Source organism: Mchenga conophoros, linkage group LG20, assembly GCF_057382185.1.
Source record: "Mchenga conophoros isolate Kocher_MC1m ecotype Shallow Benthic linkage group LG20, M_conophoros_male_GT1.1, whole genome shotgun sequence".
Classification (NCBI taxonomy): Eukaryota; Metazoa; Chordata; class Actinopteri; order Cichliformes; family Cichlidae; genus Mchenga; species Mchenga conophoros.
Window position 1 is genome coordinate 12,102,322 of NC_140545.1, and position 16,277 is coordinate 12,118,598.

Sequence of the window (16,277 nt, forward strand, 5' to 3'; positions counted from 1 at the left end):
AAAATCTGTTTTTAAATTTTTAATTTCAGGCTACTTTTTAAATTATGTTTTAACAAGCATTTCATATATTTTTCTTTAAACCCCTTTTCAGGTTGAGATATTTCATAATGGATTAATAGTTTGTAGAAATATGTATTTTTAATCCCTATCGATTGATCAAATAATGAATTACTTTGTTAATGACAAAATAAAAAGAGGACATTGAAAACGTGATTTACTAATTAATGTTTTATTGCACATTTAACTATGAATTCATGGCACGCTTCAAAGAAGAAACATCAAGATAAACACTCCATACCATGCGGTGGCGCTAAAGTGCCAATTCGAAGAAGACGCGAAATTAAAGAAGAAGAAAGGGGACACTTGGATTTTGAGTTTATTTAGCAGAAAGCGAGACAGTTCAACAACTGAACGATATATAGACTGATTAAAAATGGCCGGGACGGCTTCAGTAGCTGGAGAAGTGTTTGTAGATGCTCTGCCGTATTTCGACCAAGGTTACGATGCGGCAGGTGTGAGAGAAGCGGTGAGTAAGCGGGCAGTTCGAACACAGCGTGTTAGCTAACCATGCTACATGGCACACTGCAATGTTTCAGCGGACACTGTAAGTTTGATATCTGAAGCTGGTTCATTTGCTCTGTTAACCAGACTCGTGTCAGGACAGTGTCTTTATTATATAGATTAAATGAAGTCTTGAAAAACCCATTTTTAATATATTTTATGTTATAAAAAAGCGAAATAGATGTGTCGATTAATTGAATAGTTTTTCCCTTTTCCCATTTTTAAGAATCGGTTCTTGACAGCCACCCTTCGACTGAGATAATTTCTCATGAAGTGAACAGTAGATTGGTCAAGTGATGGCCCAGATGTATCTCTCAGGTCCGGTGTCAGGTCTTTGCTATATTTTTCTAATTTCTTAAAGACATGACTTTCAGACTCACTAGATAGTTCTTAGGTCTGCCACTTCTTGTTTTGTTCAATTTCTTCAAATTTCAGAACAGGCAGAGAAATACCAAATCTCCATTTAACAGCTCTTTGGCAATCAACTTGTTGACCCAAAACAATATTTTATGAATTCCTTCGGGGTTTTTCTTTTAATTTCTTTTTATTTTGTAGATTTAACAAAAGAAATGGGGGAAAAAATTAGATGTTATCGTAAGAGGCTGCTGGTGACAAAGTATTTAAACATACAATTTAAGTTGGGTTTTCTCACTGAAAACAAGTGAGAAAGCAGCCCGTGTCCAAAGAAAACTTTTGAAGGATCTTCACAAAGCCTAATATATATTGGTGTCAGTGTTTTCAATAATTTCTTCGTGGTCACTACTAAACACTTCCCTGATCAAGACATTTCCCCTGGATCCTCCATTGGCTCTCATCACATCTAAGGTACACAGATTACTGCTGTTTGTGTCATGCAGCTCTACAGGGAGTGCAGAATTATTAGGCAAGTTGTATTTTTGAGGAATAATTTTATTATTGAACAACAACCATGTTCTCAATGAACCCAAAAAACTCATTAATATCAAAGCTGAATGTTTTTGGAAGTAGTTTTTAGTTTGTTTTTAGTTTTAGCTATTTTAGGGGGATATCTGTGTGTGCAGGTGACTATTACTGTGCATAATTATTAGGCAACTCAACAAAAAACAAATATATACCCATTTCAATTATTTATTTTTACCAGTGAAACCAATATAACATCTCCACATTCACAAATATACATTTCTGACATTCAAAAACAAAACAAAAACAAATCAACGACCAATATAGCCACCTTTCTTTGCAAGGACACTCAAAAGCCTGCCATCCATGGATTCTGTCAGTGTTTTGATCTGTTCACCATCAACATTGCGTGCAGCAGCAACCACAGCCTCCCAGACACTGTTCAGAGAGGTGTACTGTTTTCCCTCCTTGTAAATCTCACATTTGATGATGGACCACAGGTTCTCAATGGGGTTCAGATCAGGTGAACAAGGAGGCCATGTCATTAGTTTTTCTTCTTTTATACCCTTTCTTGCCAGCCACGCTGTGGAGTACTTGGACGCGTGTGATGGAGCATTGTCCTGCATGAAAATCATGTTTTTCTTGAAGGATGCAGACTTCTTCCTGTACCACTGCTTGAAGAAGGTGTCTTCCAGAAACTGGCAGTAGGACTGGGAGTTGAGCTTGGCTCCATCCTCAACCCGAAAAGGCCCCACAAGCTCATCTTTGATGATCCCAGCCCAAACCAGTACTCCACCTCCACCTTGCTGGCGTCTGAGTCGGACTGGAGCTCTCTGCCCTTTACCAATCCAGCCACGGGCCCATCCATCTGGCCCATCAAGACTCACTCTCATTTCATCAGTCCATAAAACCTTAGAAAAATCAGTCTTGAGATATTTCTTGGCCCCGTCTTGACGTTTCAGCTTGTGTGTCTTGTTCAGTGGTGGTCGTCTTTCAGCCTTTCTTACCTTGGCCATGTCTCTGAGTATTGCACACCTTGTGCTTTTGGGCACTCCAGTGATGTTGCAGCTCTGAAATATGGCCAAACTGGTGGCAAGTGGCATCTTGGCAGCTGCACGCTTGACTTTTCTCAGTTCATGGGCAGTTATTTGGCGCCTTGGTTTTTCCACACGCTTCTTGACTATTTTGAATGAAACGCTTGATTGTTCGATGATCACGCGTCAGAAGCTTTGCAATTTTGAGACTGCTGCATCCCTCTGCAAGATATCTCACTATTTTTGACTTTTCTGAGCCTGTCAAGTCCTTCTTTTGACCCATTTTGCCAAAGGAAAGGATGTTGCCTAATAATTATGCACACCTGATATAGGGTGTTGATGTCATTAGACCACACCCCTTCTCATTACAGACATGCACATCACCTAATATGCTTAATTGGTAGTAGGCTTTCGAGCCTATACAGCTTGGAGTAAGACAACATGCATGAAGAGGATGATGTGGACAAAATACTAATTTGCCTAATAATTCTGCACTCCCTGTACAGTCTGTAGTAAGAGCAGTGCCATAACAGGAGAGCTGACAACAGAAAAGCACTCTGACACTCCCACGGCATTGTGTGCAACACCATTTGGCAAAAAACAGTTACTCATTCAGCACTTAAAGATTTTTCTTAAATCTTACAAAAATATGAAGGTATCTATCTATTGCATATGTTTGGATTTGATTCTCTTAGTATGTGAGCAGTATTTAATGTTTTCTTGATTTGCTGTAAGTCGGAGTCCATTAGACTAGTACAGTTTTACAGCAACATTTATCTTTCTTCTCATATTTTTCTCAACTTGCAGCTCAATGACTCAATGACTGTACTTGTCCAGTCATTGATCTCCTTCATGCTCAAGAATAAGATTGCATCTGTCTTTAGATCAACAAGACAAACATTTGGATAACACTCAAAAGGGACATCAAATCCTGTACATATTGTTGCAGTAGAATATTTGAATATGGCAGCAATGGGAATGTTTGATTTCCCACTAGTCTGTTATCAGAAGTTATGTTCTCTAAGGGTCTGATTCATTTTTCCATGTGTATGAAAAAAAGAGAAGTGTACCTTTTAACCAATAAGTATTACCCCACAGTTTCAAAACTGATGAATTCCTAATTAAAAGGCTACACCTCAAAGAGTTTCAGTTGTCGAATAACAAGAAGTGAATTGTGCAACTCTAATGCAATTCATTTCAAGTGAATTTCCCAGTGGCTGCAAAATATTCCCCGTGCCAAACACGAATCGTGTTTCTTCCTTCAGGCAGCAGCGTTGGTCGAAGAAGAGACCAGAAGATACCGACCTACAAAAAACTACCTGAGTTACCTGCCTACTCCTGATTTCTCTGCTTTTGAGGTGATGAACTCATCAGAAGTTTAAAACCTTCTTAGTGGTTTCAGCTGCTGACAAGGAAATAATGGTGCTTCTTCTTTGTTCTCACCCCCTTCAGACAGAAATAATGAGGAATGAATTTGAGCGGTTGGCAGCTCGGCAGCCGATGGAACTCCTGAGTATGAAGAGGTAAATCCTGCCAGCTGTAAGAGCCTGATGGTAGCTTAGCTGCAAGTTGAGCTTTTTGCTTATTTGCCACAGAGGAAGAGAGATGCATTCATATAGTCAACCTACTACACTGCTTCTAAGTTCTTTCTAGGCTGTTCACCCATTCACTGATTTACACTGTAAAGTTGTGTTTTTAATGCAGTGTAGTCTCGGGGCCCAAAGATCACAACCATTCATTTAAAGTTTGTCAAGGATGATGCAAAATATGGTCCTTAAATTGTTGATCTGCTGTTGTGCAGTCCTGTGAGTTTTTGTCCAAAGCTTCAGCTGTTGGTCACATTTGACTTAAGAATATTTTCGTATACAGAGGGTTCATGGTCAACTCAGTGACTGCAAGCTGCCCAGGCCCTGTGGCTGCAAAACAAGCACAAATCCACCGTGCTTGATAGTTGATGTGAGGCTGATGTGCTGTGTTTGGTTTTTCCTTTGTTACAGAAGTGTTTTGGTTTGTTCAAATGCAACTTTTTCTAATTTTACTGTCATAAACTTTAACATTTAACATGCTAATCTAGGATTGTAGCATCGTTTTAACAAACGGTCAAAACTTCAGCTCTTATAGAGGTGCTCACAGGTGCTGATGAGTAGTTACTAAATTACATTTGAGTGGCATGATACAGTCATAATTCATATGCAAGCATGATGGATGTACTTAGTTTTTCACAGGATTTCATAGATTCTTGTGAAAAAACTGTTTTTATACAACTTGACTTGCTTTTCCAGTAGTAGCTGTATTCCTCCCCTTCTTTAATTACACAACTGTTCAAGTCACATGCCGTATCATACATGATTCTGGCACCACATTAAAAGAAAAAGAAAAAGAAATTCAACATTTTATGTAGCACTTAAATGATTTCCACATTTTCAGACAGGTCGGTTAACTCAGCTTTTGTTGTTGTTGTTTTTTTTTTTAATGTACGTTGTTGATAGTATTCCAAAATCTTTGGAAAACGGGGTAGTAACAGATGTGAGTGAAGTTGGCCCCCCACCTTCTTCAAATCCAGCAAAAGTGGTGTCACATGTTTGTGCTGGTTTGTGTTGCAAAAATGTTTGTTTGTGCCACTATCATTTCAAAGATATTAATAAAAGTTTCTAGAGGTCATCTAAGGTCAGGAGGTAGATGACTTCTTTGGTACAGTAATGATGGTGGAGGCTTCAATACATGTGGGAACGACAGCCTGACCCTAATGATGTGTTCAAGATGTCTGTGAAGACCTTTGTGAGTTCCACAGCATAGTCCGTCAGTGCTCGTCCAAGGATGTTATCAGGACCTGGAGCTTTGCTTGTATTGATTTTGGCAAGAGATCTCCACACACTGTCTGGGGATTGTATCACCACGGTCTGCAGAGTGGGCTTGTAGTCTGTGATGGTTTGTATTCCTTGTCACTGCCTCTGAGTATCTCTGCTATCGCTGAAGCTTTGCAAAATCCTCCTGGATTACTGCCTTTTCATCTCTGATGCCACGTGACAGGTTTGCCCTTGCTGTTCTTAGGCTCACCTAATCCTCGGCTCTGAAGGCTGCATTTCTCAACCTTAGGAGCCTTGGACCTCACCTGTGAGCCATGGTTTCTGATTGGCCCGGACAGTGATAGCTCTGGTTTCTGTGACGTCATCGATGCATTTTGGGATGTAGGCAATGACAGTTTCAGTATATTCCTGAAAGTCTGTGGTGTTGTCGTGTGTGGCAGCCTTTTTAAAGATCTCCCAGTCTCTGGTGGAAAAGCAGTCTTGCAGTGCCATCAATTTTGTCTGATTTGGGTAATGTGGGGGGGCTGGTTGACCTTCTGGCCTTTAAATTTTCTTTAATATCTTTAAAATGATAGCGGCACAAACAAAAATTTTAGCAGCACAAACGTTTGATACCACTTTTGTTGGTTTTGAAGAAGGTGGGGGGGGCAACTTCACTCACATGTAACTTAGTATTTTTCTGCTATTTTTTTTATTTTTTATTTTTTGCCTTCATTTCTGTTTGTTTCACACGTTAAAGTTTAACCCTCTGCTGTAAAAGGCTGTTGGGGTATTATCATCACTAAGTTTGTTAATGCAATAACTAAAGAAAGAAAGCAACATAGCAGCTACAGACGCTATCATAGGTGCATCTACTAAAAATCTCATGAGTTCTCGGTGACCGCAACCTCAAGTTCAGAGGTCAAGTTTTCTGAAAACCTTGTGAGAGCGATAATTGAAGAACCCAGTGATGTAGGAATTTCAAGTTGATGCCATCGGCGTGTCTACTAGGCAGAGGAGTAGCACTGGTGATCACCAGTATTTTAATAAATGTTTTCCTCATTGAGGTATGAGTTGCCGGCGCCCTCATCAGGACAGAAGAATGACATTACAGCGTGGCAGGAGTGCGTGAACAACTCGATGGCCCAGCTGGAGCACCAGGCGGTCCGTATCGAGAACCTGGAGCTCATGTCGCATTATGGAACCAACGCATGGAAGGCCTACAACGAGTGCGTACAGTCTCCAGATCCAGTCTGCACAGTGTTGATGTCTGTGGGGAAATACTGCTAACACGTGTCGTGTTTGATTTTTTTTTTTTCTTCAGCAACTTGGCCTTCATGATCGAGATGGCACAAAAGGAACTTCACAAATTCAGGTGAGTTCATTGCCTCAAACCTTTTGCTCCAAAACACGGTGTTTAATGTGTTTTAATATTTATCTGTTGGTGTGTTTGTTCTGCCACACAGGAAGCAAATTCAGGATTTGAACTGGCAGCGTAAGAATGATCAGTTGGCAGCAGGAGCCAAACTCAGAGAGCTGGAGTCTAAGTATGTTGTTGGAAGAGTTTACGTTTGTATCATTGACGCACAGAAGTTTTCCGTCTGTTTTAACATCTGTATTTGTGCCCTCAACAGCTGGGTGTCACTCGTCAGTAAGAACTATGAGATCGAGCGGGCAATCGTTCAGCTGGAAAACGAAGTCGCTCAACTCCGGCAACAGCAGGGAGACGAAAACAAGGAGAACATCCGACAAGACTTTTAGGAGCTACTGATCCCGCGGTCGGATTCCATCTTGGCTTGTGAGGCTAACAGGACTAAGAAGCAACCTTAGGACTGAAGTTTTTTTGCCGCGTTCCAAATGCGCCCATGAATCTCAATTTGCAGCACACAGTTTACCACTGTACACCTTATTCCAGTGTAAAAACACGACACAATACATCATCTTTTCACAAACGGAAAGTCGAACACAATAAAACGGCTTTTGTTGCCTCACGTGGTTTGGTAGGACAGGCAGATGAAATATCACATGTGACATTATTTAGTCTGTTGGCTGTAAATGCTAATGATATTATAGCATTAGCGTTTAGTGTTTTGTCACATGAGCTCATTTCGGAAGTTTACATCGACCTGATTCTTCAAGCTCTCTTCCAGCTCAACAGTGTGTTTGGAAAAATGTACATAGTTTGTTGTTTGAAGCCAGACTCATCTTTATGAGCTCCAGCATGACTTCAATTAATGTAATTTTTTAAAGCGGTTTTAATAAATTGAACTTTTCTTATATTGTAGTGTGAATTTGATTGAACTCTTAATATTTCCCTTTCTTTTTTAAACTTGGTCTGATATCCATTATATTTTATTCTAATTTAAAATCATAAAACACACCAGTTTCTTCTTTCCTGTGAGGCACAGCAGCCTTGGTTAGCTATATCCTCCTACAAGGGGGCCTTGGTGTGCTCTTTTACACAATACTCTTACAGTTCAGTCTTTCAGTTCATGTACTGTTCAGCTGAAGCTAGTAGCTTTAGCACTTCTCCTGTTAAACCAGCTTCCATCTGATTGGCTGCCGCTCACAAACAGAAGAACATCAGGAACTTACTTTGACTCATAAACCTTTAATTTAAACAGCTCGTCACCCTGGATAGTACATAGCGTACTACTGGGTTCACACAGGAATAAAAAAAAAGGTAAATCTGATTTATTATTATTTATTGCCACGTTCCTCACACACACACTGTGTATAACAATCCTTTCGTCTGCCCCACCCCCCCCAATACTGAATTTATTCTTCGATCACAGACAGAACGAACATCAGAATAAATTCAAGTCTGTGGCAAATCAAAAAGCCTGGCTGTGCAAGATTGTCTGTAGTCATGAAAAGCCCGATGTCCAGCATAGAAAGGAGCTAGATAACGTAGTGCTTAAACCACATATGAGCAGCTTCTACATACACCAACACCTGGAATGGATGGAACTAAAGAAAAATCCCAACAGAAATACTGATACTCATGCGTTTTCGCTTGTCTCTTACAACATTCGCCCATCTCTCACACACACACACACCAGTTTGCAGGCACCGTTAAACTCTTTGCAAAGATGCTAGAGGGTTCTCCTTAGGAAAAGTTATCCAATGTGACTGAAATTTTGACTATGTGCAAAACTTTGTGGACAGCCACCGGTAGCAAGAGTAGCAGAAGGTATTTTTGGCCATGCTCCAGTCTATATGCTGAGAGTGTTCAGAGCTGGTACTAAAGTAACAGCGTCTGGCAGGTTTTGGTTCTGGTCCTGGCTTCCTTTACTCTGGAGGAACTTCTGTCGATGCCGCTCCTCCTGACGCTTCTTTTTCTCGAGCCGCTGCTGATCTTTCCTCTGCTTGTTGGAGACCTAGGGGTGAGCGAAAAAAAAAGAAAAAGTCAGTTATCCTCATTGAGTAAAGTTTAAAACTGCTAAAGCATGACCAATGCTGCAAAAAGATATTTCACAAGTTAGGAACACCAATGTGAATCAATTTCATGTATAATGTGAAGTATAAAATATTGATTTAGCTAGACAGGCTCCTTTATAATGCAAATAATTAGCAGGAAATTTGTGTCCACAACCTTGGATTTTTGAACGTTGCTGCCCTCTGCTGTCTGGATGGGATCACTGCAGTGAGCGGCTGCAGCTCTGCAGGCTGAACAGGATCCAGAGGCACACTGGCCCTGGCAGGACTGGCCCACCGCAGAGCCAACAAGCCACTCGGCGTTGATTGTCGCTGCACTCAGTTGGAGTAAGTTTTCCTCATCACCTGAGGCAAAAAAGATATAAACATGCAAATACAATCAGATCTGTTTCTGTTAGTGTCATACTAAGAGTCTTAGTTCAATGCTGGGATGTTTATGTGATCAACACAACTAGCTGTGAAAAAAAATCCAAAGCATTCATGATTCTGATGATTATGTTGCTTTCCCTCACAGAAGTCTACTTGTTCCAACAGCTAATAATTTAAATGTAACTTCTAACCCTGGATCCCTCGATTCTTGATGGAGCTCAGGATCACGTTGTCCTCCTCTGACGCTGAAGGAGAAGACTTTTTGTGCCTGTCTCTCTGACCGTCCCCAAACTCACGCTGCTGTCCATGTGAATTCTGCATATTCTGGGAACAACAATGATAAGAAAAACATCAGAAAAAATCTAGTAGAAGACGGCTCATTGGGTGCAGTGTTGACATATAAAGACGCATGCTAGATGAGAGCTAACTGTTCTTTAAGTACTGGTCTGGTAGGACACCACACCTCTATGCGGAGCTGAGCAGGACTCTCAGAGTTGTCTCCTATCCGTCTCACGCTGTCATAATGGTCTCCATAGCGGTAGGCAATGTGCAGCTCTCGGCACACCTGCTTCTCTGAACCGTTGATCTGCAACAAAAACACAACATATAAACAGCGTGGTGTGCCACAGAGACATCATATAACAAATTATATTAGCGCACAAGATCAGGAGACATAATTTGAAAGTGTCTGCTCCTACCTCCCACAGTGGAGTGTTGAGCTGATGGATAACCACTTTCACCTGTTGACTGCGAGCAAACGCCACAATGGCATCGTTGCCAGCAAAAGTACCAGGCTGAGAAAGATTGGCCACTGCAAGGAAAAGAAGCACAGAGTTGTTACTGCCACAACTGCTCTCTTGAACTTTCAACACATGACTCTTAAAGTCTGTCTGTTAAAATGACTAAAGCTGTCCTATTGTATATATTACTATTTCCACATTTTTACACTAAAAAAAAAAGTAAACTAAGAGATCGTATATTTATTTTGTGACACCCCGTCCCTCCCACAGGCCACTTACATACATCTGTCACTCAGAAGCAATAACCACCAGAGGTCACTGCAAAGTTTCTGGTCAAAACTGCATCCCACTGAACTCAGCTGTCTGTCTGTGCAACTATATTGCCAAAAATATTCCCTCACCTACTGAAATCATGGAATTCAGTTGTTTCAATCACTTCCATGGCCACAGGGTATAATATTCAAGCATGAAGACATGCAGACTGCTTTTACAAAGATTTGTGAAAGAATGGGTTGCTCTCAGGTACTCAGTAAATTTCAGTGTGGTACCGTGATAGGACCTGTGTAACAAGTCCAATCATGAAATTTCCTCGCTACTAAATATTCCACAGTCGGCGGATGCTGAGGTGCATAGTGCACACAGGTTGCCAATTTCCTGCAGAGTCAAGCACTACAGACCTCCAAACTTCATGTGGCCTTCAGATTAGCTCAAGAACCATGTGTAGAGCGCTTCATGGAATGGGCCTTCATGGCAGAGCAGCTGGATTCAAGCACAATACACAGTGTTGGATTAAGTGGTGTAAATTGAGCCATCACTGGACTGTGAAGCATTGGAAACAGTTCTCTGGAGTGACGAATCACACTTCTCCATCTGGAAATTTGGTGGATGAGTCTGGGTTTGGCAGTTACCATCAGAACGGTATTTGTCTGACTGCATTACGACAAGTGTAACGTTTGTTGGCGGGGGGGTTATGGTGTGGAGTTGTTTTTCAGAAGTTGGGCTTGGCTCTTTACTTACAGTGAAGGGAACTCTTAATGATTCAGCATACCAAGATATTTTGGACAAACTTTGTGGGAACAATTTGGGGATGTTCCATCGTGACTATATAACAATGCATAAAGCAAAGTGCACACAGACGTGGACCTTGCCATGTGTTTTCTTTCTTCCAAGTTTCTCTTCCAAGTTTGGGTTGAAAGAACTTGACTGGCCTGTACAGAGTCCTGATCTCAACTCAACAGAAAACCTCTGGGATGAATTAGAGTGGAGACTGTGAGCCAGGCCTTCTCGTCCAACATCAGTGTCTGACCTGACAAATGTACTTCTGGAAGAATGGTCAAAAACTGCCGTAAACACTTCTAAACTCTTCCCAGAAGAGTTGAAGCTGTTACAGCTGTAAAGGATGTGCTGACACCATTTTAAACACTATGGATTAAGAGTGGGATGTCAGTCAAGTTTGTATAGGTGTGAAGGCAAATACTTTTAGCAATATAGCGTAGGTACCGTTATAGATTGTGGATTGCAAGTTAGAGTAAGTCTAGCTAATCACATTGTTTTCTTGGCATATGTAGCCAATGTTACCCGCTTGCTTGTTTTTTTCTTACAGTGCTGTGCAAAGGGAACGTCATCCTCAACAAAGGGCTCAAAGTCTTGTCGATGGGATGTCATATAATCAACAGTTTCCTGGCGAAGACGCAGGTGGCCCCGGGAGTGACCCTCTAACTGGTCGCCTAGAGCTCTGAACAGACAATTCCTAAAGAACAAAAGGAAATGACAAATGACTGCCTGTGGTTGAAGGGTTTAATATACAATCTTTACCAAAATGAAGTTAAAAGTTGTTCGAATTTTTAAATCAAAGAGAGCTGCTCAGCCTTATTTTTTTCCAAGCATTTTTGAGCCCTCATAACTGATTATGTAAAGGATAAAGACAGGGCATTTTTAGAACAGATTAAATACATTTAAGCTCTTTTAAAAACTGCATCCAAAAAAATTAAAAACAAATCCAGGTGCTCCGATCTAAAGCCAGAACTGTTTTTTAAGATATCACCATATGGGATGTGGTGGGCCAAGTTATAGGATATGAACAATCTCCTATTTACCTACATTGTGATACTAAGCCTCATTAACTAGACACGATTCCCTCTGAGTCAAAACTATTTTTAATACAGCAATAAGCTAATGCAACCTACAGACTCAACACTGGTGTTCACATGTTCACATAATAAGTTCACATAATATTTTGATCACTTTGAAATAAATGAGAAATCAGTTTAAGCAGGACCACACAGAGAGAGCAGGTCTGATATTCTGGCTCTTACCCATCTCCAGGGACTTCTCTCAGCTTGAGCCCCAGTGCTTGCAGCTGATTGGAGAAACTGACAAACTCTGCACCTTCATCGCCATCCTGAGGGCGGTTCTTGCGGTCTTTTGCGATGGCCCGGCGCACTGCCCTTTCATCCCTCTTGCGCTCCAATTCACTCTTTTTATTGCTCCGCAAAGATTTGTGCGTCTGTTTCCTCGACATGTTGACTGCACTCGTGTCTGCAGGCCTACAACACCACAGTGCGTCTCCCTGTGGCAGCGAGCAGGCGCTTCATGAAAGACTACCACACGTCTGTAACTTTCTTTTTTTAATGACAGAGAAATAGTAGATTTTTTAAATATTTCAACCAGACGGCATATTAGATCATTCTAGATTTTATATATATATATATATATATATATATAGTTTCTTGAAGGACATTCAAAGCTCTTCTTTGGGGTTTGTGATCCCACACTGCTTCAATAATGTCCAGGTCTGGGCTCTGGGGAGGCCAGTCCATGATTAATAGTGTTCCCCTATGTGTTTTTCTATTGACGTATGCTTTTACAGTGCGGCAATATGTTTGGGACCAAAATCTATCGGTTCTGTTATGTGACTGACAAACTTTCAGACAGTCTGACTGTATGAAAGCAAAATAGAAAGAAATGAGGGGTGGCTCAAGACATTTTCACAGTAGTGTACCTTTACTTCAAAAAGGCAGCATAAACTTTTTATTTTCATTTCTTTAATATATATATATATATATATATATATATATATATATATATATATATGTCAGTATTATCTCAGGTAATTTATGACGTTTTGTGACTTTAATTCTGCCAAATAATATTTTGTTTTTTCTTGAAAATTAACAATTCCAATTTCGAAACTTTCTGGATTTTTCTTTGAAGGATATCCCCTAACCCGGCTTTGTATTTTTTTTTAAATTTTATATAATTGTTTATTTTTCTTGGCCTGTAAACATAAGCCGTGATACACTTTAGAGAAAACGCACCACGTCTAAAACGTGGTACGTTTTAGATATAAACGTCCAATAGTTTTTTTTTTACTTCCTTTGTTTGTACTGAAGCTAAATCATTTTACTTTGCTTTCTTAAATGTAGCCAATTAGTCAGCAGTATGGAAGCTAACTAATAAACACTTAGAAACTTAAGTGGGTACGGAGTCACTCGCTATCTACTTAGCTCAAACGAAGCGTTTTCGGCAACAGCTTAGCTGTTAGCTAGCATTAGCGGCTAGGTGCAGAGTACTCAACAGCTGGAGAGATTACATAACAAATCACCTCTTGTCTTTATCACTACATCATGACACACCGAGTAACTTAACATAGTTGACGTGCTGACACTTACCTTTAAAAAAAACTCTGATTGACGAGATAACCAGTTTTTGTTTTTATTATGTTCTAGCTCAGAATAGGAAAGTTGTGATTGTCCGTTTTTGTTTACAACTGAGGTTCCGCGTACGTATATCCGTGTACGTCAAAATGTACGGAAGGAGAAATGGGCCAAACCGTAAATGCGATTAAAAAGGCTTGCAGTAGCAGCAAATTTTCTTCATTTAAACAAAGTAAACAAACAACAAGGAAAAAAAATGACAAGACTCCAGTATATATCTCTCTTTCTTTCTATCTATCTCGTGGTCTTTAAATTCACCACCTTCCGCCTTCTTAATGTCTTCTAAGGCTACTCACAACCTACTCATTTTAATGACTCCATGCAGTTGATGAATATAAGGCGGAGTGGGCTGAAAAGTAATAAACAGGATGTTTGCAACGTTAAGAAAAACAACATCAACAAAAACAGACACAGATAAAGAAAATAATCTCAAGAGATAAAACTGCATAAAACTTTTTTTATTTCCAAAAAACGAGACAAGAAAAAACATAAAGGAGCCATACGGCTCTGTGTGTGTGGGGGTTATCATGGGTAAGTGCTGGCATTGTGTGAACAGATGTAATGGCCTACAGGCTATCCGCGTGCTTGTACGTGTGCAGCACTCAGCGCCCGTTACCTGAGTGAAACATAGGAGCCGTCTGCCACGTTTGACTCAAAGAACAACAACTCTGTACTGTATGTGCACGAGCAGTGTGTGTGTGTGTGTGTGTGTGTGTGTGTGTGTGTGTGTGTGTGTGTGTGTGTCAGCAAGGCACATCATGTTTTATGATAAGAGTTTCTATTTTTGAGTTGATATCAGAACATCATGTGAAAAAAAGGCCATTTTTAGCTGACTTCACAATTTTACATTTATGACTAAGATAAGATAAGATAAGATAATCTTTATTAATTTGTTGGGTTAAGGCTGCCGACCTTTGCCAGCGCCATCTTACCCTTCGACCATACATACATTACAACATCACATGGGGAAGTCAGGTCAGAGAGGTATAACAATGGAAAATGCACAACATGAGGAAAGACGAGGAGAAAAAATAACTCCCCCCAGACTGAGCTCCAACAGGGAGATCAGTTTGAGAAAAGAAAGAAAAACACCTCAGCACATAGGACATGAATCAGCATATCTCACAACATAGAAGACATAAGCATCGAAGGCGTTTGGAGGGGGTGGGGGGTGAGTGTAGGTCTATGTCAGTGTACATGCGTATGTGTGCGTGTGTGTGTTCCGTGTTCAACCGAGAGAAAGTGTCCCTTCACCCAGTTAAGCAAAAGTCAACAGTCTTCGGTCGACGCGGGTGGCCTTGAATGAGGAGGGAGAGAGTCACAACACAGTCTTGTTAGCTAAGGGAGAATTTGTTATTCCCGTCAGCTTTTGCCTTGAGCATCCAGCTGGCGCCAGGGGGGCCGCATGAGATGAAGATGGTAGCTGTTTTGGATGGTGCGAACAAACTGAATCCAATTTTACAGTTGGTCTAATGTCCATCACTGGTCACCAGGTCTCTCAATTCCCGTTGTTCTTCTTCAAGATCTTATCCATATAGCAGAGCCATGAGCTTCTCCAAGATCTTGTCCATATTGCGTTCAAAAACACAGTCTGAGTACTCACAGCCCTGCTCATCATCTATCATGTCGGCCAGACTTGTGGGATTTTGAACAGCTGTAGCCGCTTCTTGTTCTTCGATAAGCCATCATCATCATCATCGTTTATTTATATAGCACTTTAAAAACACACAAGGCTGACTAAAGTGCTGACCAACAGAAACACAATAGATACCATAAGAATAATAAATACGATAAAATAATAAACATAGCGAAAACAATAAAATACAAGTCAGTCAACCACTGAATCAAAAGCCAGTGAATAAAAATGCGTTTTCAATCCGGATTTAAAAACCATCACTGATGTCGATTGCCTAATGTGAAGAGGAAGATTATTCCAAAGCTTAGGAGCCATGATAGAGAACGCTCGGTCTCCTCTCAGTTTCAACCGTGATTTGGTGACTGAGAGCAACAGCTGCTCAGCTGACCGGAGCGAACGAGTGGGGACATAGGGCTTCAGCAAATCAGACAGATACGCAGGTGCCAGACCATTTAAAGATTTAAAAACCAATAAAAGAACTTTAAAATGAATCCTAAATTCAATTGGGCGCCAGTGCAGGGAGGCCAGAACCGGAGTAATGTGCTCAAATTTCCTTTTACCAGATAAAAAGCCAGGTCCGAGCCAGCTCCAATCAGCCAGAACTCTGTTATTGTGGTTCCGAATTGGTAGATGTTGTTCAATCTCCATCATTGTATTAACAGACCTCTCTGCATTGAATCATATCTGTTATTAACCTCTGTCTCTCTTCCACAGCATGTCTTTTATCCTGTCTTCCTTCTCTCACCCCAACCGGTCGCAGCAGATGGCCGCCCCTCCCTGAGCCTGGTTCTGCCGGAGGTTTCTTCCTGTTAAAAGGGAGTTTTTCCTTCCCACTGTCGCCAAAGTGCTTGCTCATAGGGGGTCATATGATTGTTGGGTTTTTCTCTGTACCTATGAAGCGCCTTGAGGCGACTTTTGTTGTGATTTGGCGCTATATAAATAAAATTGAATTGAATTGAATTGAATCATCGAGAGTGTTGCCAGACACACGACGCAACCGAAAATCGAGTATCCAGCAGCAAACGTCTCCGCAGGACAATCAGGCTCTCCCAAGCCTAGGAGTTGTCGGTTTCGTTAAGGGACCAGTTGATCAAATCCACAATTCTTCTTTAGGTTTT

General features: G+C 40.8%; 2 protein-coding genes across 3 annotated transcripts; one reads left to right on the forward strand and one right to left on the reverse strand.

The window, feature by feature from the left end:
• Positions 1-327: 327 nt before the first annotated feature.
• bcas2 (BCAS2 pre-mRNA processing factor) lies at positions 328-7,537 on the forward strand. The gene is made up of 7 exons (XM_085260459.1): positions 328-526; positions 3,740-3,832; positions 3,927-3,997; positions 6,328-6,489; positions 6,585-6,635; positions 6,727-6,807; positions 6,895-7,537. The coding sequence occupies exons 1-7, from the start codon at positions 434-436 to the stop codon at positions 7,019-7,021; spliced, it is 678 nt and encodes a 225-aa protein (XP_085116585.1). The 5' UTR covers positions 328-433; the 3' UTR covers positions 7,022-7,537.
• A 412-nt stretch (positions 7,538-7,949) lies between these two features.
• On the reverse strand, positions 7,950-13,614 carry otud3 (OTU deubiquitinase 3). Of its 2 annotated transcripts, none has more exons than XM_085260488.1 (8): positions 13,479-13,614; positions 12,123-12,428; positions 11,409-11,557; positions 9,766-9,878; positions 9,531-9,653; positions 9,259-9,391; positions 8,856-9,043; positions 7,950-8,640 (listed from the first exon to the last, which is right to left on the reverse strand). In XM_085260488.1, exons 2-8 carry the CDS (start codon positions 12,326-12,328, stop codon positions 8,476-8,478), a joined length of 1,077 nt encoding a protein of 358 aa, XP_085116614.1. In that variant the 5' UTR covers positions 12,329-12,428; positions 13,479-13,614; the 3' UTR covers positions 7,950-8,475. The 2 variants fall into 2 exon arrangements, with proteins under 2 accessions (XP_085116614.1, XP_085116615.1); XM_085260489.1 differs by having other exon boundaries at positions 12,123-12,376; positions 13,479-13,595.
• Positions 13,615-16,277: the final 2,663 nt, after the last annotated feature.